The 20,313-nt window shown below is 48.8% G+C and overlaps 1 protein-coding gene and 2 long non-coding RNA genes across 6 annotated transcripts in view; 2 read left to right on the top strand and 1 right to left on the bottom strand.

The window, feature by feature from the left end:
- Positions 1–11,230, top strand: part of LOC102691752 (voltage-dependent T-type calcium channel subunit alpha-1I) — a 74,720-nt gene extending 63,490 nt beyond the window's left edge. Inside the window, exons 32-35 of one of the 2 annotated variants that reach the window (XM_069196834.1) lie at positions 155–289; positions 892–1,039; positions 1,792–1,991; positions 2,304–11,230. In XM_069196834.1, coding sequence (XP_069052935.1) covers positions 155–289; positions 892–1,039; positions 1,792–1,991; positions 2,304–3,152 — 1,332 coding nt within the window. In that variant the 3' untranslated portion in view covers positions 3,153–11,230. The remainder of the gene's footprint in view (positions 1–154; positions 290–891; positions 1,040–1,791; positions 1,992–2,303) is intronic. The other variant, XM_069196835.1, reaches the window with a different exon arrangement.
- Positions 11,231–11,709: 479 nt separating this feature from the next.
- On the bottom strand, positions 11,710–20,126 carry LOC107078866 (uncharacterized). 2 transcript variants are annotated; one of them, XR_011191321.1, is made up of 3 exons: positions 19,932–20,126; positions 17,461–17,564; positions 11,710–11,792 (listed from the first exon to the last, which is right to left on the bottom strand). It is a non-coding gene; the product is annotated as an uncharacterized lncRNA (long non-coding RNA). The 2 variants fall into 2 exon arrangements; XR_001479822.2 differs by lacking the exon at positions 11,710–11,792 and adding an exon at positions 16,878–16,965 and having other exon boundaries at positions 19,932–20,123.
- Positions 20,104–20,313, top strand: part of LOC107078872 (uncharacterized) — a 35,250-nt gene continuing 35,040 nt past the window's right edge. For both annotated transcript variants that reach the window (XR_011191322.1, XR_011191323.1), the window contains exon 1: positions 20,104–20,166. This is a non-coding gene — a long non-coding RNA (uncharacterized lncRNA). The remainder of the gene's footprint in view (positions 20,167–20,313) is intronic.

The following is a 20,313-nucleotide window of genomic DNA, read 5'->3' on the forward strand; positions in this document are numbered from 1 at the left end:
GATACACACTAATAGGCCACATCCAGGCAGTTTCAGATCAGGAACAGGTAATTTTCCTGCAGAACCGTTTTCCTGAGCTTATCTTTTTGGTTAACGTGTTATGAGGGCAAAATGAAACACTTTGTGACTTCCTCTGCCTCTCTGTCTCTCAAAGATCCGATTGGCCGAGGTGGAGCAGGCGTCTCTGATGTCAGAGCAGATGTCGGACAAGTCCTCGTCATTGGCGCTGCCTGATGACCTCAGCCTGGACGACCACAGCGTGTACCAGCTCCTAGTGCGGGATGGCAAGGTGGGGGGCTGGCGCAGGCTGATGACATCACTCTAATCACTACCTACTAGATAGCCACAGCAGAGTTCATTTACAGTAGATGTACCTCCTGTGAAGGGTATTGGCAGTGTGGACACATTTGAAATGCAAATAGGGACTTACCCAGCGTATGAGTCATGTGCTGGTGGAGGAGAAGAATGTAAGAAAGGTTATAAATGAGGGGAGACCAATAAGCCTAACTATCTTTTGGGATTTTTAGTAGCTCAGTGATAAGAGGAGCTCATCTTGAAAGAAGCCTGTTTATCAGCTTTTGACAGTGTAGCTGGGTTACACGTTCCAGACTCCCACAACCCTTTGTGGTAATTCATGCCTCCTGGCTTCAGCGTTAAATTGAGTTCCTCATCACATTCTGATATTTAAATGATGTTCAAGAACGCAGGGAACTGAAGACGGTATTGCAAAGACCCAATACACACAACCCCATGATTGTGGGAGATCTTTATTATCACCTATTAGATGCCATTAAGCTGAAGATTTCAGGGTGATCAGGGAGGCAGGAAACAGGCTGTAACCCCTGTGCGTCTGTGCTGATGGCCTGCTCTTGGTGTGCTCCGTGTGCACAGGAAGAGAGAGGAAGCAGTGAGTCCCGCAGTTCTGAGGAGCTAGGGGGAAGCCAACCTGGAGGTCAAGGGTCGCTGCCCCAGAGCCCAGGGGCAGAGGATGGGGGAGCGCTGTTTGAGCTGGGCAGCCAGCTCCCCTGTCCCAGCGCAGGTACCCCTGACTGGCAGCATGGCCCACTGGAACATTGACTGACTGGCATGTTCATTGTCTGACTGGCGCACCAACTAACTGGCATGTTGATCGCCTGAATGACACACTGACTAACTGGCATGTTCATTGTCTGAATGACACACTAACTGGCATGTTGGTCGCCTGAATGGCACACTGACTAATGAATGACACACTGACTAATTGGCACATTGATTGACAAAATGGTACTCTGATTAACTGTTATCTTGGTCATCTGAATGGCACACTAACTAATGTGTGGCACACTGACCACCTGGCACATTGATTGACAAAAGGTACACTGATTAACTGTTATCTTGGTTAACTGAATGGCAACTAACTAATAAGTGGCACACTGACCACCTGGCACATTGTCTGACTGAATGGCACACAGATAGACGGACTGGCATCTCGACTGAAAGGTTTATTAATTGGCTGACACACTGATAGATTGTATGGCAATAATTGACTGTCACACAGGCTGGCACACACTGATTGAATGCCGTATTAATTGACGGGCGCAATGACTGGCACAGTGATGGATAGGCACAATTACTGACTTATCACGCTGACTGTTTGAGTTGCCCGCCGGTGCACACAAGAAATGCTGTTGAGTTTTCTGTCGTAATGACACCCCGTGCCGCACGCAAATGACTGAGCCCCCAGGCTGCGCCGAGATCCGGACCCCGGGCCGCGCGAGCGGGTCTCACGCCTCCGCCTGTCTCCTTCTCCAGAGGGGGCCCGCAGTGGCAGCAGGGGGGGCAGCTCGTCTCTCTTTCACCTCCCCGCCGAATTCTTCCACCCCGCCGCCGCCGCGGCCGCCCCCAGCAGCGCGGGAGGGCCCCAGAAGAGGGGCGGGGGCAGGCTGACCTCGCCAGCCTCCTGGGCGTCCCTGAGGTCTCCTGGCGCCAACAGCAGAGACTTGACCATGCAGGTGAGCCCCGCGGTACCCGATCTGATTGCAGGGCTCCCACCGCCAGCCAGAGGAGAGCCCTGGAGGACACGGGTCTCGGTGTCTCACCCCTGACTTGTGGTCTTGTCCTTGTCTAGTCCAGTGGTCCACACCTCTGGTCCTGGAGAGTCCTGGTCCTTCTTATCAGCGGGTTATATAAAGATTCAGCAGTCTTGGAAACAGTGGTTACTTACTGTAGTTAGTAACCAGTGCCTGTGAGCTCGCTGTATTTTATCACTGGGATTTGTTTAGATTTGCTTGCGTGACCTCTGCTCTCTGCTCCCTCTGCTTTAGGGATTTTATCGTGGCCTCTCCCCTGTGGAAGAGTTAACGGTGCTCCTCAGAACCGCTGGCCCACTGGGCACTAAAGTTACCCCGTCGTCCTCTCTCTCCCTCCTCCAGCACGCGGCCCTCAGCGATTCCTCCCTGGCTACGGGCAGTTCAGAGGGCAGCTTGCAGACCACGCTGGAGGAGGGCCTGAGCTTCAGCGTCTCCCCCCCCAGGGAGCTGGATCTTCCCCTGTTGTGCCCCCTTCCCAGTGATGACAACACCCCGGCCTTGTGCAGTAACACTCCCCCGGAGCCGGTGGCACAGCGGCACCCCCAGTTCGGCAGCGCAAGGGTGAGACTGGGGGCTGCCGCCAACTCCCCGGCCGCTTTCAGCCTCCAGGCCAGCAGGGGGCACCAGAGGAGTCAAAGCAGCGGGGGCAGCAGCACCAGCCCCAGCTGCAACCGGCAGGACTCCATGGAGCCGTCGGATGACGACCTGGTCATCGGCGGGGGCTCCAGTCAGGCCTGCAACAGCGAGCTCTTGTCCGAGACTCTCAGCAGCATGTCTCTCACATCGCTGCTCTCGCCGGGCTCCCTGGCTCCCCCTCTGGCGAAGAAGTGCAACAGCACGGGCAGCCTGGACCACGCCAGTCTGAGAGGGACCAAGGAGGGCAGGCTGTTCTACGGCCTGGACCCCCAGGGCTACCTCTTCTCAGCCCCCACCTCCGCCTCCTGGACTGAAGAGGAGGGGGGCAGGCAGAGGGGACGCGGGGAAGAGGAGGTGGGGGATGCAGATAGCGGGGTGCCGGGGGGAAAGGGGCTGGCAGGATACAGCATGAAGAGTATGCCAATGGCATCCAAGAAAAACAGATGAGTCCCCTGGTTTCTCCCGTGACCCCACCCTTCCTCATCTCCCCAGTCTCCCCCTGCCCTCTCTCATCACCAAGCGCGTGTTTTTCGATGGCGGTCTGCAGCCGAACTCCCCCCCGCCCCCCAATCCGTTTCTCTGGTGACGTCCGTCACGTTCGTGTATCCTCACAATCGCGGGGGCTGGCGGGATTGGGTTCAGAGGAAAAACTGTGCGAGAGGGATTTCCCGCGACAGGGGAGGAAGAGAAGGGAGTGGATTTCTTACGCGCCGCCGGAAGGAGCCGGACGAGCACGAGCGAGACGAGGAAAGGCGGGCCCGGAGGGCCGCGTGGCTCTGGTGGTGCTGAATTCTCCCAGCTTGGGGGGTCCTCGTCTTCTGGCACGCGAACGGGTGGGGAAATACACACGAGCAAAAAAAAACAAACGTGTTGGATTTCGGAAAAACGAGGGGAGAAGAGGATCGAGCCTGCCGTTCTTTCTCGGTCTTGGAAAACACGAGTTGATGTCAGGACAGGCGGGACTGTCCCTTAGACCCTGGCACGTGAAAGCATTAGGAAGCCGGGGGAACTTTGTACAGCCAGCAGCATTTTCTATTTCTAAGAGTCTATTGTTGAGTTGATCGCAAGGTATACAGGCGACGAGCAAATTCCTGAACTTCCCCTCGGAAAGAACGGAGAGAAGAAGAGTGCGGGAGAGGATTTGTGGGAGAGGAGCCTTGGAGTCTGCCGTTATCCCAGTGGCGCTCCTAGGGTGAGGAGAGGCGGGTACCCCGGAGAACCAGCGGGGACAAATCTGCCCGACGGGGGCAAAGAATAAAATACTCATCTCCCTTGCTGCTAATGAAATACAAAACAAAATCAACAGGTTTCGCTTTGGGGGGGAAAAGGACCAGAAGAAATGAGGGAGTGTTCTGTCATTGCCTGGAGTGCAGAGAAATCACAACCAGCCTGCGCCTAGTGGAAACTCTAGTGTGTGCCAATGTGTGCCAGTAGAAATTGGCGTTGGGTTTCTAATGGTCCGAACTGGTAACGGCTCAGCGGTGAGGTACTGCTAACAATGTCCAGTAGAGTGGAAAACTCTCTTTACAGCGATGCTGTACCGTACTGGGGTTTGAAGTGTTCGGAAATGGAAGGTACTGGTGGCCAGCAGACACCAAAGTAAACATTTCTACTAGAATTTCCACTAGGGGAAAGAGCACTCTCCTTTCTCTTTTACAGTACCTGCCCGAATCTTGGAATTCTTTCGTTCCTCACTTTGTACAAGGGGAGTGGAAAGGGTCATGATAAGATTACGCTCGCGTGGTGATATTGTGGTGTGAGCTCAGAACTTTACAAGCAGGGGCGTGTGGAGTTTTTCATTTTATTTTAGAGGTAACGAAGGGACAACGGGTCGCAATGCCTCTCTCTTCTAATCTAGTCTTTAGCTACCATTTTCATTTGTTTTTGAGATTGTTATGCTGCAACGGCTTCCAGTTTTGTATGTGGATAAGAAAGCAAAATGGGGAAGCGGGTATGGTATTCTTTCAGGCCGTTCTGGGAAGGGGGGTGGAGTTTGTGAAGGAAGAAAAAAAAATTGACAAAAACAGAAAAGAGGGAAGAAGTTCAAGGACAGACTTGAGTTCTGTTAGAATGCTTCCCCAGGGGTACAAGTGACTATGGAATCTGGTTCCAGCAGTTTTTTTTAACGAATAAACCAGCAATGTGAAAGCAGGGATTAGAGAGTGCTTTCCCGCAGAAAAAAGGGTGGGTAGGGAGAGAATATTTGAACTCTGGATCCTGGTTTTTGTTTCCTGTCAGAATTAAAACCCGCCTGGAAAACTAATGGCAACACTTTACAGTAAATAATTATTATCCCTGTTATCCCATCATTATTTTGGTAGGGATAAAGAATTAGAGACCACTTTTGGACTGGCAGATAAGCATGTTTGAAAAGTAAGTCAAGGGATGTACAGGAGTGGCGCTCTGGTACAGAACAGAAGTTGTCCAGAACACATTTTTGCTGGGTTTAGAAGAATTTGGAAACCAGATGTAATCCAGTCACGATTCTCTTTAATATGCCCTGGGCTCTGTGCAGATCACAGCCATCTTATCTTGGGTGAGGAGTCCACACTATCCATATAGTTTGAGCATATTGGTACAAATGTCAGTGAACAGTTTGGCCATGATGGTTTGTTTGCAAAAAACTGTTGTTTTATTAACTCAGTAAGTGTGTCTCCTGGGATGCAGTAACTGGAGACATGGAATAGCTATAGACGCCAGGCGCTGACATTTCACAAAGAGACACGTGTCAAAATAACGATTTTGTAATTTATCAAATTCTACATAATGACACCCAGTGGCAGAAGAATCGAGCATTCTTTGCTACATTTGTCCTAGATTTTACATTCATCGATCTTGCCTAGGCTGTGTTATCCTGTCATTTTTAATGCTTCTGTTGTGCGATATACAAGACCAGTAGGGACACTGGATGATCGCTATATTTGCTGTTTACCGATTCAACCAGTCTCTTAATCCCCTGTGTTGACTGATTGATGGGAGTCCTGGTTAACTTGTTTCTGCATTCCTGCACTTCAGGGGGTACTGTCCCCAACAGTTTTAACACACTGGACCTGGAGCATCCTCTCCTCAACTAGTTAAATTGATTTCAGACTCAATAGCTCTTAATAGCTGATCAGTTTCTCACGGACAGACGATGGATCCGGCCTCCCATGGGAAGGTTTTCTTTCTCTTTCTGCACTGAAACTCAGAAATTGATACAGTGTTGATATTAATGCCAAATCCCACTTGACCAGCAAATGTAAAAGGAGACCCCAGAATAGAAAGCTGAGGAATCAGAGGAGCAGACCCCCAATTCACTGTCTGCTGGCCCTAAATTGGAAAACACTGCACTGAAATCCCACTGGGAAGCGATAGGAATTTTTAGTGCCTAAGGGTTTTGGATGCATAGCCCTAATTAATTTTGCAGAGACTCCTGAAGAGGGAGCAAGTTGTGTCTCATCTGCCTAGACACAACAGAGGTTTAATCGGTGACTTGCGGCCTCACTTTGAATTGCAGGTTAGTCTGGCAGCCCGAATCCACCGGTGAATATTGCAGAGCAGGAGCGCCAGCCAATCGCTGTCTCCTTACAGCCATTACCGTCGACAGTTCTCCCAGTCGGGCTTTGGCACAGATCTGACAGGGTATTAGATTTGGCCATCATTGATTTGCTGTTAGGTCACTGCATTTTCTGGGCTTTAAAAAGCAGTCAGGGCAGATCCCAGCTGTGTTCTGCACGCAGTTTACAAACCGGCACTGATGCCAGTGCTGTGTGAAACTAATACAGTCTCCATGCAGTGTTCTTTGTCACTGAAGCACTGAGGCACGAGGGGGTTGTGGGGGGATTAATGTTCGTTTCTCACATGCTGGAAGACGGTATGAGATCTGAGGGTTTTGTAGTGTTCTTAGTGCTGCAGTGTGGGTGAATCTCATCCAGAGACAAGTTATTTAAAATCCGATTATAAGAAATAGAAATTCTGGGATAGTATAGTCTACAAACTGTATGCCTGGTGGACAGATGTACAGTGTACTGCACATCTGGTATGTTAACAGTTTACACTGCATAAACCGAGTACATGTATACCTTGTTTCTAAACCGTGTACACTGCACACCTGGTGTACATACTACATGTACTGTAGACACTACTCACACCTGGTGTACATACAGGAGAGGAGAGTGGGAGAGTGGGAGGGCAGTGGGAGTGAGCTGGAGGAGACTGGGAGTGAGCTGGAGGAGACTGGGAGGGCAGTGGGAGTGAGCTGGAGGAGACTGGGAGTGAGCTGGAGGAGACTGGGAGTGAGCTGGAGGAGACTGGGAGGGCAGTGGGAGTGAGCTGGAGGAGACTGGGAGTGAGCTGGAGGAGACTGGGAGTGAGCTGGAGGAGAGTGGAAGGGTAGTGGGAGTGAGCTGGAGGAGAGTGGGAGGGCAGTGGGAGTGAGCTGGAGGAGAGTGGGAGGGTAGTGGGAGTGAGCTGGAGGAGAGTGGGAGGGTAGTGGGAGTGAGCTGGAGGAGAGTGAGAGGGCAGTGGGAGTGAGCTGGAGGAGAGTGGGAGGGCAGTGGGAGTGAGCTGGAGGAGAGTGGGAGGGCAGTGGGAGTGAGCTGGAGGAGAGTGGGAGGGTAGTGGGAGTGAGCTGGAGGAGAGTGGGAGGGCAGTGGGAGTGAGCTGGAGGAGAGTGGGAGGGCAGTGGGAGTGAGCTGGAGGAGAGTGGGAGGCCAGTTAAAAGTTTAAAGTGGGGTTATTACTATAGCCAGATCTGGAGCATAGCCTTCTTTGAGACACAGTAAACACGATGCAAAATACTCTCCTAGAATATTGAACACAATCGATCAAAACTTACTGTCTGTTACATGTTTCAAGATTCAAGATTTCTATATTTGCCATATACAACAAGTGTATTGGAATGCTTACTCGTTCAACTGTACCCAGTAACATTAGAGAAAAAAATAGGAACAGACATGGACAATAAGTGTAGACAAGACGTTAGAATACAGCCAACAGCACATAGTGCAAACAGTACAGTACCTTAAAGTGCAGGTGCTAATTTGAGCTGTTTAAGATGCGGACTGTTTTTGAATCTATTAGTCAGTGTTCTGATACTGCGATACCTCCTACCAGAACACAGGGGTGAAAGCAGATCGTGACAAGGGTGAATTGGGTCCCGAAGTACAGCTCCAGCCCAGTTGTGGCAGCGGACGAGATATATCCGGTCGATGGAGGGTAGCTCAGTCCCAGTGATGAGGTTGCGGACCTCACAAACCTTTGTATGGCTGTGTGTGTCAATCAATGTTCTTGAGTGACTCTCAAACCTGCTGTCTGGCTGATATCCATTAACATGATTTACCACCTCTGTTATTCATCGAGTAGATATAGCAGGACTGTACAGGTTGTATTGGCTCATCCTAGACTGGGACCCTGGCTGTGATCTCTGGGCTGTAGGGGCTCATCCTGGACTGGGATGCTGGCTGTAAACTCAAGGTTATAGGGGTCGTCTCATCGGAGAGTCAGCATACTGAATTTGTTTGAGGGCTGTCTCCTTGGGTCTCCACTACACATACACATATTATTTCTCTAATTTTGTGTATTTAGATGACTTTAGAAATGCATATCCACAGGACCCATCGTTTCTGTGTGTGAAGCTGAAAAAATGACCATACCCCTGGAGTGATCTTTTAGTAGTATAGGAGCTCTTCAATCAATGACAAGGGCACTTTTATAAACTCTAGTGGTTTATAACCTTTTCCAGATAGCCTATTATTTCTCTTTAAAAGGCCGAGTGGAATCTGTGTGTAGGATTGCTCTGTATTTTAAACTTTTGTTTCAGATTTAGTTTGCTTCGAGTTACCGGCGCAATTCAGTGCATGACCATATTGGGGGTGGATACATAAAGGATAAAATGCATATTCATTTTGGGCGAGACAGTTATCATTTTAGAAGTGCACAGAAGGGCAAAGTTAACAAGGTATATATTAATATTGACAAAAACCACATTTCTGTGTTGTGATGATACTTGGTAACAACTGTTTGTTTGTGCTGTATGATACACATTGTTCCTGTCGGTGTGATTTTGGAGAAAAAAAGGGCTCTGATATGTTTGACTATAAACTCCCCCAGGCCCCCAGCACTCACATTCTGGGGTTCCAATTCAGGAGAAGAAAATAAACCAGGCGGTTGAATGAATTGTATCTCGCGCACCAATACAAATTGTAAAACAGAGCTTAATGATGTTAAGAAATAAAAAAACGCCAGGTGTTAAAGAGTCTCCAACTGCCATTCAACAGGGCCTCTCTTGTTTTGGGGTGAGAGGGGTATATCCCAACCCCTCGTGCCCGTCCCGCCAGGACTTTTCCCCGATTTCCATGGGAGTCCCAGATACACTGCATTTGCAGGAATAGGAAGGGACTCTGTCCCCACCTCCGAACGAGCAGAAATGAGCCGCGCAGTTGGATGGATCTGCCGCGAGTCCAGGATCTTGAGAGTGCGAGCACGCTCTCTCTGATGCAGAGGCTGTGCCAGCTCTGCGGCAGGAGGGCAGAGGGACACGCCGCTGTGCTCTGATCGGGGGGGTAGTAGTGTTTCTCAACTCCCCCCCACCCCCACGTTTCAGATGTGAGTGTTGAGCCGGGGAGACTCGTCCTGCTGCACAATAGTATTGTAACAGTGTCTTATCCTCTCTGTCTCTCTCTTATTCTCTTATTCTTGTGCTCAGTTTTTCATGATTCGCAAGAGCAGTTGCCAACGGTTTCCTAATCCACTCGGCTCCCGGAAACGAAACCCCGAAACTGGTTTCGTCTATCCGTTTGGGCAGCTTTACGATTTCCTGCCGTGGGGTGGGTGTGCACCGTACCCGGGGATGGGGAGGCAAGAGATCCTTCCCCACAGTGTGTAGATCCGAGAGCCCCTACTGCACCAGCAAAAGCCCTTGTCTAACGCGGAGGGCCCCCTCCCTTGAATTAAGGGAACCTTACCTGGAGTTAACCCTTGAGAAATTCGGAAACGTGGAGCTCACTCGCCCTCTCTGTGGCGCTATAGCTACCCGTGTCAGGTTTGCACAATGCCCCATCAGATCCCGCTGGTGTCCGGGGATGTCCACTGGGCAGACTGAAGCAATAGGGGTAAGGTGGCATAGGAGACACCTGATCCCGGGAGACCCTAGGTCCAGAGCCTTCAGGCACCATGCTACATAATAGTCATTATCTTTGCTGTTATTCTTTTCCTTGGCTGGTGATTTTACCCAAAGGGACTTTTACTCACTTAGACTACTGTGATCTGTGAGTGCAGCTTAAGGGTGCTGCCTTGGATCTGAGCCCGCAGCCTTTCAGTTCAGAGTCCAGAGCCCTGCCCACACTGCCCCACACTTCCGCCATGGTGCTAATCTCCTAACGGGCTTCGATCTGTCCTTAACCGATGTGACGGTAGCCACCGTCCGGTTGAAATCACGACTCTCGAGGCTATCTCCACTGTTCTCCTTTTGGAAATTAATTTTCCTCAGGCTGGAACAAGTAAGAGGAAAATCTTTCAGAAGCTTTTTTGGTGAGGAGCAAAAAGGGTCAGGACGCCCCGAGACGGAGACCAGGGCAGGACGCCCAGAGGCAGAGGAGGGGAGGACTCACTGAAACAAAGAGATTGTCTCTTTGTCTTAACAAATCTGTGGGTTGAAAATATATATAAAGTACTCCTCTTTAGATTTCCCTTGCACTTGGCAATGTCCTCTTAAGAGAATAATCGATGTATACCTCTGCCAGCTTTTATTCCTTGTGCGCCAGTCTTGCATTCTAAAAATAGGAATGTTTTCCAATTTGGTCGCCTCTCTGCCAGGAACCTTTTATTCAGTGACACAAAGAGGGAGTACACTTCAAAACGCGCAGGGAGCATTAATTTCACCCTCTCATCTTTTGGAAGAGCATGACAGACCGTAATACAGTAGTATTTTTTGTGATCTGCGTCTCCACTTCGCTGTTTAGGAAGATGACCAAAACCGACCATCTGAAACAGACGGTCCAGGCATTTTCATCCGGGAACAGGATGTTCCTTTCTCGGCATATGGCCTGCATGTTCCCTTCCAGCCCGCTGCTGTGAGTCTGCTGTGCTTGTGGTGCATTCAGATTGCCAGTAGGATCAGCACATCTGGAATTTGCCGGTTTTGACAGGACTGGCAGCAGTGTGATTTCATATGCACCGTAATCGTACAGTAACTGGCATGCTCTTCTAGTAAATCCAAATTTGCGTGATCCCGAAACAGCCGCACACATTATTACGTGTGCGGGGAAACATTCCGCTTTCCGTTTGTGTTTTTCCCCCGTGAGGCGCGTCTAGCTTCGAGATCCGGCTCGCCCGAGTTCAGCGGTTATTCCGAGCAGGGTCGCGTCACGGCATCCCCTTATTTGCCACCAGCCAGTCGTAGGCAGCCAAGGATTACAGAGCTGGCAGAGAGGCACCAGCAAATTTCGAAAGAATTCCAGCTGAATCCCACTAGGGTCGTGAATCCAAGATGTGACTCATTTCAATTGAGAATAACGAATGAAGAGCCCCAACAGCTGGCTTACTCTATGTGCACACAGGGGTAGGCTTAGGCACGTTTAATCAACATCAGATCTTGAGAGAGAAGGTTAAGGTCGGGGTCCGGGTCAGGCTTATGCCCGTGACGAGCAGCAGAACTGTGAGGAGGCACTTGGATTTTCCTGGTGTTTTTCCTGCAGGATTTCCTGGGAATTCGTTCATTCACTGGTGGCTGTCAGTCCAGTGCATCGTGAATGGAGAAGCAGGTCATGAGGTTCCGATATCTACGCAGGTAATTACTGCTCTCCTCACTGTCAAAAAGCTATGACTCCACAGATCACACCAGATACAAAGTAGGACATGATTCAGGAACAGAGCTTGTTATGTGAAATGAGCTCAGGAGGGTGAGAGAGAGAGGGATTGTACTAGAGCAGAAATTAAAATTCTCATCTAATTCTCATTCCTGTAGAGAACATCCTTGATGTAGGATGAGCCCCTAGAGCCCAGAGATCACAGCCAGGGTCCCAGTCCAGGATGAACCCCTACAGCCCGGAGATCACAGCCAGGTTCTTGAATTCAAGACGTGCCTCATTTCAGTTGTCGTTGAATAAGCTAAATGAGTCATAAAACCAAGACTAAAACTAAATTATACACTAACAATACTCAAAACCATGCCTTAAGTTTTAAAAATGTGGACAGTCACAGAGTCTCCAAGCAGATTTGGGCAGTGAGCTCCACAGACAGATTTGAACCATTATAATTTAATAACATTTCATTAGAGATAATTAACACCTGTTTCAGCTGGAGGGGAGGTGCTGCTGCTGCAAATCATTGGCTACTGTCCAGTGAGCAGCCCTTCACACCTCTGTCTTTAATCATCAGCTCCTGATCATCGGTCCAGATCCCTTCAGTCTGAGGCCGAGCTGGAATTTAACTCTTGGCAACTGCATGGCGAATCCCGTGTGTCCACTGACAGCAGGTCTTTCACTGTCCCTCTCCCTCGCAGTGTTTGATCTGCACCAGAAGTTCTTTCTCACGACTCGTCTTTTTTTGTCTTAGATCAGGATTCATTTAGGATTTCTTCTTCTTTGGACAGAAGTGTAAGGTAATCGGCAATCCCTAGTGTCCAATAATGCGTGTGATTGCTACCACACGGGTGCCTATAAATCTAGTGTTGGAGAAGGCCGGGAATGTGAACTTTTTTGGCTGATGTGTTTATTCGCAATGACTTACTGGGTGCATGCCCGTTCATACAGTACGGGTTCGAACCCGCAGCCCTGGAGTCCCGACAGCTGCTCCACACATGGTGGAGGCATGAGGAGTTCCTGAGCTCGTGGGAGTGGCAGAGAAGAGCTGAAGCAGGACACAGGGCTCAATTTATGCCCCCAGGCCATTCAGAGCCACAGTCTGCCGTCTCCTCGAGCAGACCATAGTCCTGGGGGCGTTGTGGGATCGGGGCTTGATGAGGATTTTTGACGGAAAATGAAATGGGGCTGCGCACAGGTGTTTCCACCCCGACTGTCCAGTTCTCCTGCCTGGCCTCTTGCGTTTTCCGATCTGCTCATCCCGCCCGCTCGTGTCCTCCGCGGGGGGGGCGTGTAATTTTTCCCAGTCGTAGCGGGGCGGAACGACGACCCGTCCTTCCCCCCTCCCGCTCCGAATCGATCCCGCTGTCACGGCCCTCGTGTCGGCGTTCCCGGCGCGTTTCCGCAGGCCTGGACGGGCGGATCGGGGGGGGGCCGAGCCGCTCCTGTCTTCTGTCTCCGCTGAGGGATCTCTGCGGGGCGAGGCGGGGGGGGGCAGGCGCGCGGCTGTACGGGCAGAGTTTTCACTCCGGTGGTCTCGCTCCCGGGCAATGGAGCTCGCGCAGCAGCGAGCCAGCCACACCAACTACCCACGCTGCTTCAGAGGGAAAAAATAAATAACCCATTCATTAACAAACCCAAAGAGGGGGGGGGGGGAAACCCCAAAACGCTCTGATCTGATCTGTCCTTTGATGTGAGCTGGGCCGGCCGCTGGGGGCGTTTGAAAGCGAGAGAGCGCGCGAGCACGGGGGCGAGGGGTCTGTGAATCCAGATGTTTCTCACAGATGTTCGGGGACGAGGCGCCGATGGGGAGGGGGGCGGGGGGCACACAGCCGACCTGCAGAGACAGACCGTGCGCCGCCCCCGCCTCCCAGCCGTCTCACAACCGGGGCCACAGTGTAGCGGAGCAGGAAAGGGCAGGGCAAGAGGAGCTGAGGGCAGGGACCCGCTCCGTGTTTTATTCTGGATGGCGCAAAACGCGTTGTGCCGTCAGGGTGGCAATAGTGCAGAGAGAGAAAGCGTGCAAATCAGAGGAGCCCCCCCCGCGCGGGCTTAGCGGGAGGAACGTCGTGGTCGCCATTCCCTTTCCAGGTATCCGAAGTCCTCCGTTCCCCCTTCCTCGGATCCTGGCTGGGCCCTCTGCAGCCCGCGGGCTTGGCTCTTCTCCAGCTGTTGACATCTGTTGGTCTTGCGGAGATGATGATGATGATGATGATGGTGGTGGCGGGGGAGTCTGGAGGTGCTGTGCGTTGTGTACCACTAGGGTCGACTTTTAACAGTCACAAACTCTTCAAAACCCACCTTAAGCCGGGACTGGGAAGAGAGCTTTGATCAGGAGTTCACTGGCTAACAGACTTTATTTACATAGCGCCACTGGAACAATCGCCTACCAGTGAGGAGCTTGTTGTAGGGCGGGCAGAGAGATTTCTGTAAAAAAGCGCTCTGCTCTTCCACCCTGCTGGACTCAGAATGACCTGACATGAATCAGTTGCTCCTGCCGGGGTATTTGAATCCGCAGGTAAATATAAGACCTGGTGGGCAGAGATCTTCCAGGACCAGGAGTGAATATAATACTGGTATACTCCAGGCGCACAGTTTCGATCCACAAAAGCCGGAATCCGGGTTTTCCAGTTCCCTTTAAAACCTCAAGACCGTTATAAAGTGTTAAATTAGTCCATTAACTGACTAATATATTTTTAATGAAGTTCTGTAAAACAATCACTTAAAAGCGAGGAGGTTGTTGTGAGACTGGCTGCATTCTGTCAAGCCTGCCAGGAATAGCAGCATGCAGGCAGATTGCCCAGTGTAACACAGTGGGCAAGAGGCTTTGAAATACTGCTGAGAGGCCCAGAAACTCTCGATATTGATCATGAGCGGCACTCGCAGCAGCTGTTATCTCAGGCCTTTGTTTCTAACTCAATCACGAAGAGCTGGGTTAAACAAAATCTGTGAACCTTCTGCGTGCTGCAAAAAAAAAAACCAACAGCTCCTAAATTACGTTATTTCCAACGGTAAAGTGACAAAGGTAGATTACAGCAATTTCTGGCGGTTCATTGTGAGCAATTATAGATGGCGACTGTAGGTAGTGATCACTGCCAAGTGTGAAACCACTCTTGCTGCTGACAGCACTTGCCATCAATAACTGCTTGCAGTTTTTCTAATCTAAATCTACACTTGTCAGTTTATCCAGTGGAAAATTAGAAGAGGTGTTTTTTTTTCTACAAACTGACAGCTCACTTCATCACCCTCTTAACTTTCTGTGTGGTAACAAAATACAAAATGATTGCTCCTCCAGGGGCTCCTGAGGCCTGTCAGGAAAACTGGTCTTAGTGAGCATAAGACTTGCAAAACACTGAAGTGTCACTGGACAAAACTCACCGAGCAGTTTTATTTAGGATGCAGGAGGCAAGGGAAATCACTGACACAGAAGATCACATTCACCGAGTGTCTAGTAGAACAGAGAAATCCACACACTCCTCTGTCCTCTGGCTTTTAACTGTACTTCCCATCTTTTGTACTTGATTAACCGAAGGAATTACTTGGGTAAGAAATCAGACTGCTCGTCTGTTTTAGGCTTGATCGGTTGCTAATTGAAAAGCCTCTGTTAAAAGTTCCCCTCCCGCAAGTTCTTTGCTTCTTTATGAAGCAGAAGACGGCTTCAGCAGATTTCTTTCTGCCCATTCAGCAAGCTTGTCAAGGCACACAGAACTCAAATTCTCTCTCTGTACACAGACTCTTTATGTCACGGATATTGAATCCCGATCCTGGAGGTTCACCATGTTTTCTGCTTTGCTTTCCACCCTGGAGTCTTGGAAACTTGACTTGAATCAGTTGTTCACTTCATTGGTTATTTTAAGGTAACTATAACCAGGTAACTGGTGGGCTGTGGTCGTCCAGGATCAGGAGTGAATATTGCAGGGTTTTTATCGTAAGTGCACAGTTCCCAACCACAAAGGTCAGCATACAGGTTTTCCATGTCTCTTTAAATGATCAAGAGCTGAAGACCTTCAAAATGTGTTGAAGTGGTCCAGTTTAGCTAACGATCAGCTCAATTTGGAGATAAGTGCTGCGGCTCTGTATTATGCACAGATAGGAGAGATAGTCGTTTTAATTTTCAAAGCTTCATGGTTACAAGGCCTGCTGGACTGGACAGTAGTCCACGGAACCACGAGTGAAGAAAAAGTGACAGTGCCCAGAGAACACTTACTTTTCACAGGCTGTAAAAGACCTTAGGATTAGCTGTTTCCTTAAAAACTCTAAGAATTACTGTAGGTGAATCGTTTCATTGGTTACAGAGGTTGAATCCAGAAAAGAACACCGTTCCCCTTCACCCCCAGGAAGAGAGTCTAACACAAGCAGTCCCCAGCCTGTTGTTACAGTACCTCAGCAGGTTGTTTGTTTTGGGAATGTCGGTTCCCCAGTAGCAGAGTAATTTCCCACTCCATCTCCGCTGCAGTGTTCTGTATTTCATTCCTCTCTGCATTATTCACGGCCTTTCCCCTTAATCTCTTAAAAGCTGTAGCTTGTCGTGCCTCATTAATATGCATTAATGAGCACTTTTACACAAATCAAAGGCCTTTTCCCTGTCAAGTGTGGGTTCGCAGACAAATTAAACCGGCCCGAAGTGTCTCGCCTCCCCTCATCTGAGCCAAACGATTCCCTCCCCTTCATCCAGGGCTCCACAAACCATGAGGAGTCCAGCCCCCGTCCCCCAGAGCTGTGCTCAGCTGGCGTTCTTCCGGTCTCTCAAGCGCTCGCTGGCAGCAACGGGGGCTGGCATGGCCCCCATCCTCACTTGGTGGCGGCCCCTCTCTCCCTTTTTTCACCCTGCGTGCAAAGTTTATCCCACGCCGTTTTCGGTGGAGGCCGGGGTGTGTGATTGTGGAAGTGAGCGCCGCCCAGTGGGAAAACTCCTTCCGTGTGACCTGGTGCTCTTTCAGCAGACGCCACGCTTTCTCCTAATTCTTCTTCGGGCCGAAACTCCAAGTCGGAACTCCGGGATTGGTCCTGATAGGCGGGCTTCATGCACTGTGTGCGCCCTCCGCCTTGCGCTAGGGAGTCGAGCCCCCCGGTGCCCTGCGGCTCAATGCGGAAGGCCGAGTGAGGAGCCCCCGCTGGGGGAGGAGGGGGAGGCTGAGCAGGGGCGAGGGGTGGGGAAACCTGCAGCCTGTGCTGGTCTAGATGCTGTACGGGGAAAGGGAGGGACAGGCCTGCCTGTCCGTCTCTTGCCCTGCTCTCTCAGGCGGGTTTTGCCCGAGCAGTCGCCATCGGAGAGCACGTGGGGAAACGCGGCCTGTGGGCCCGGCTGACCGAGGGGCGGGGGGAATTTTGCAGATCGGAAAAGGGGGGTGCATCTGGTTTGTCTTTTCCTGGGATTTGGTTGCCCAGCTGCTCACTGATCCCAGTAAATCTCACCCAGATCCCATACACTGATCCCAGTGTCTCGAATTTCCTGACTCTTGGGGGATCACTCTACACTTCTGTCCAAACAAAAAGACAAAACTACTAAAATGAAAGATGTTTATATTTGAAGAGTATATAAATATATATACATATATACATAATATATATTATTTTTTTTCCTTTGTACAATACTCTGTCTACATTTATTTATTTACTAACTGCTTTTGTTCTGTAAAACCAAACTAGATTTGTGCAATAATGAAAACGACTGTAATTTATTGTAAATACAGCCAACTGGCAATAAGAAATAGTGACTTCCAAATAGATTTAGACAAAGATGAAATGTTTTAAAGGGGTATTTTAAAGAAAAAGAAACAATGAATGATTGCGTTTCCTTTCCGTTCTGCCCTGGTACCTACAGTATATGGCAAGTACCTGGTGTTGACTTCAGTGTAAAATGTATTGTATTAAATAAAATTGGAGAAAAAATATTTATGAAAAGCATGGTCCCTAGAGTGGTTTCTCTCCTGGCTCGTGTGACGTGTACAGTTGCGATAGGTCATTTGGCTCACCTTGCTGGTTTGGTGTCATAACCTCTCAATCCCAGGATTCCTTTCACCCGCGCCTTGAGGGGTCCTGGGCTGTGGACTTCAGCAGTCAAGCTGGGCCGCTGGGTCTGTAGCACATGAGATACAGTGAACACATTACAGGCACACATTACAGGAGCTATCCTGCGTTCACCATGGTTGACAATCCATCCATTTTCTAACCGCTTAATGCAATTCAGGGTCATGGGGGAGCTGCTGGATCCCATCCTGGCAAGCAAAAGGTGCAAGACAGGACACCACCTGGGACAGGTCTGTCACACTCACTCACACCAGGGCCAGTTTTCCAGGGTCTTTGGACTGTGGGAGGAAACGGGAGTTACCGGAGGACACCCACGTGAACACGGGGACAACTTGTGAATGCAGATAGCACCCCAGGAATTGAACCCAGGTCCCCAGCACTCCAAGCCAGCACAGCTAACCACTGCGCCACCCTGCCGCGCAAATCTGTGATTTTAGAATGTCAGAGGTGGGTTCCGAGAGCGCTGCTCTCATCTCGTGTGACGGCCGAGAGTAACGCGTTTCACCGGGCTGAGCCTGACAGTGCTGGCCGGGAAATCGTCATTGTTTTCAACGTCCCTCATCAAGAATAGAAATAAATAAAGCCGCTGTACTGTCTCTGCGCCCCCCAACCCCCAAACAGCTAAACCGTAACGTTTTCAATACCAGCTGATGAATTAATAGTGGTATCAAAATGCAAATCAACAAAAGAAGCCATCGTATTTTTAATTACCCAGAGCAAATCGCAGTAATTGGGGCGCTCCTGCTCAGAATTGACTCAATTAATTTGATGCCACATCTAGGTTAAGACAGCAGTTTTCCTGTAAGCCTGATTTTTTTTCTATTCACAATTAATTACGACAAAGAAGAGAAAGGGGTAAGATAGTAGGTTGGGAATTTGTGATTAATTTCTTCCTTATGAGATTACAAGCAGATGTTTTTTTTATATCATTAGTATTTTGTGTGTGAAACATAATCACAAGGTATCACATTACAGGTATCGCCCACAATGAATATTTTAATTTTTCTCAATTAATCTGCCACTGGCGTGTGCACAGCAGCATGTAACAGAGGCGATGAATGTTATTACTGTCTTATCAACGCTGTTCTTGCCTTTGTTTTACTCAAATTGCTTTGCTTTGTGCATAACTCACTGTTTGTTCCTTGCTTTATTTATTTATTTTTAAATCACATATTTGAATGTTTTTTTTTTTTGCTTTTGGATGCAAGCCCAGTCAGAGGAAAGATCTGTTTTTTTACACTGCAGTGTATTTCGTTTTTTGTCTAGCAGAGAGGTCTGGAAACTCTAGACAATGTATAAGGTAACTACAGTAACAGGGACACTTTTTTCCCAAGTCACACCATGGATGTAAACTGTAAAAACTGGATATGTTCTGACAGTACTTACAGGACCATCCACTTCTTTAATATACTAGAATGATCTATTTATAATGATCGGACATGGCTCGACACAGCGGTGCAGTGACTGGCATTGCCACTAAACATTATTCCAGCCAGTTTGTCCCCAAGAACAGGTGTTCCAAATTAATTGACAGGATATTGTCAGTTTGCAAAAGGGATCTTACTTATTATTGGATCTATAACTCATTATATCCTTTCCTTGTAGTCTAATAATGGCTGTAAATTCCTACATAGTCTCTGATGGACTATTACAGTTTCTTAAAAGGTCAATAGTTCTCTAAGGACAGCATTGGTTACAATATAGTATTGATCAGACATAACAGAAACATTGCAGTATATTTACGCATTAAGCCTGTGTAATTATACATTTCACCCCCAATATCAATGAGTTGTTTGATCCAGATCATACCATTTAACCCCCACATTTCAAAGATAAAAGTTTTATTTCTATGTTCTGTGTCTCTGTTATTCCAGATGGGGGGGGGATAATGTTTATACAGAAGAGACCATACAGTATAAGGAGTAGCTGTTTATGGAAGCTGACACGTTTCAAGGGGATTTTCCCAACATACATATTACATTTAAGTACAAACTCTCTGCCCCTTGCTTCTTGAAATATTAAATTAGGGAATGTATACCACACACTTTTCTTAATGTTTAAGTAATTCTGTATTCATTTTATTCATTCATTCATTTTAGAACGCTCCCCTTCTGTCTGACAAATAATCTTTTTTAAGGTTAATGGGGTTCATTCCTCAAAGTAACCTTAAAGCCTTTCGTGTTAATCTTCCTAATAACTGAAGTCAGTACTGTACATCCAAGACAAGTGAGGTGTAAACAAACCTAGATAAACCCTCAGGATCTAGATAAACGTATTCGACCATTTACAGAAAGGTCTCTTCACAGCCACAAACTACGTTTTTTCAAAGGTCTTTACAATGGGAGAGAAATTCGAATCACTTCTGGTCCTACCCTTAGTAAATACATTACAAGCATTTGACGGAAGTGAAACAAACCTTGACATCCAAGAGTTTTGACTAGTTTTCTTTTTTTTTTAGCTACAATACGACGAAACATGATTGACATGTTTAAGTACGGCGTTAGTCGCGGCTCACTTGTTATCCGCCGGAAGTCGCGTTCCCAGTTACAGGAAATGGCCGAAACGAGAGCGCCGCGCGCGCGCCTATGCCGGAAGTGAAATCGTGAGCGGATGGCAGACGCGTTTGCCGCGCCTGTACTGTGATGACGAAGGTAGGACGCTACTACGTTGGTTAAGTTCATTGTTCATGTAGTATCATGGTTGATTTGTAAAGGTATTTCATCGTTACGATTTTATATATTGCAACATGCTCATGTTTCCTGTCGGTTCTTGGAAGATGTGATGATATTTGGGGGTAA

The sequence above is a fragment of the Lepisosteus oculatus genome, chromosome 12 (genome assembly GCF_040954835.1).
Source record: "Lepisosteus oculatus isolate fLepOcu1 chromosome 12, fLepOcu1.hap2, whole genome shotgun sequence".
Lineage (NCBI taxonomy): Eukaryota > Metazoa > Chordata > Actinopteri > Semionotiformes > Lepisosteidae > Lepisosteus > Lepisosteus oculatus.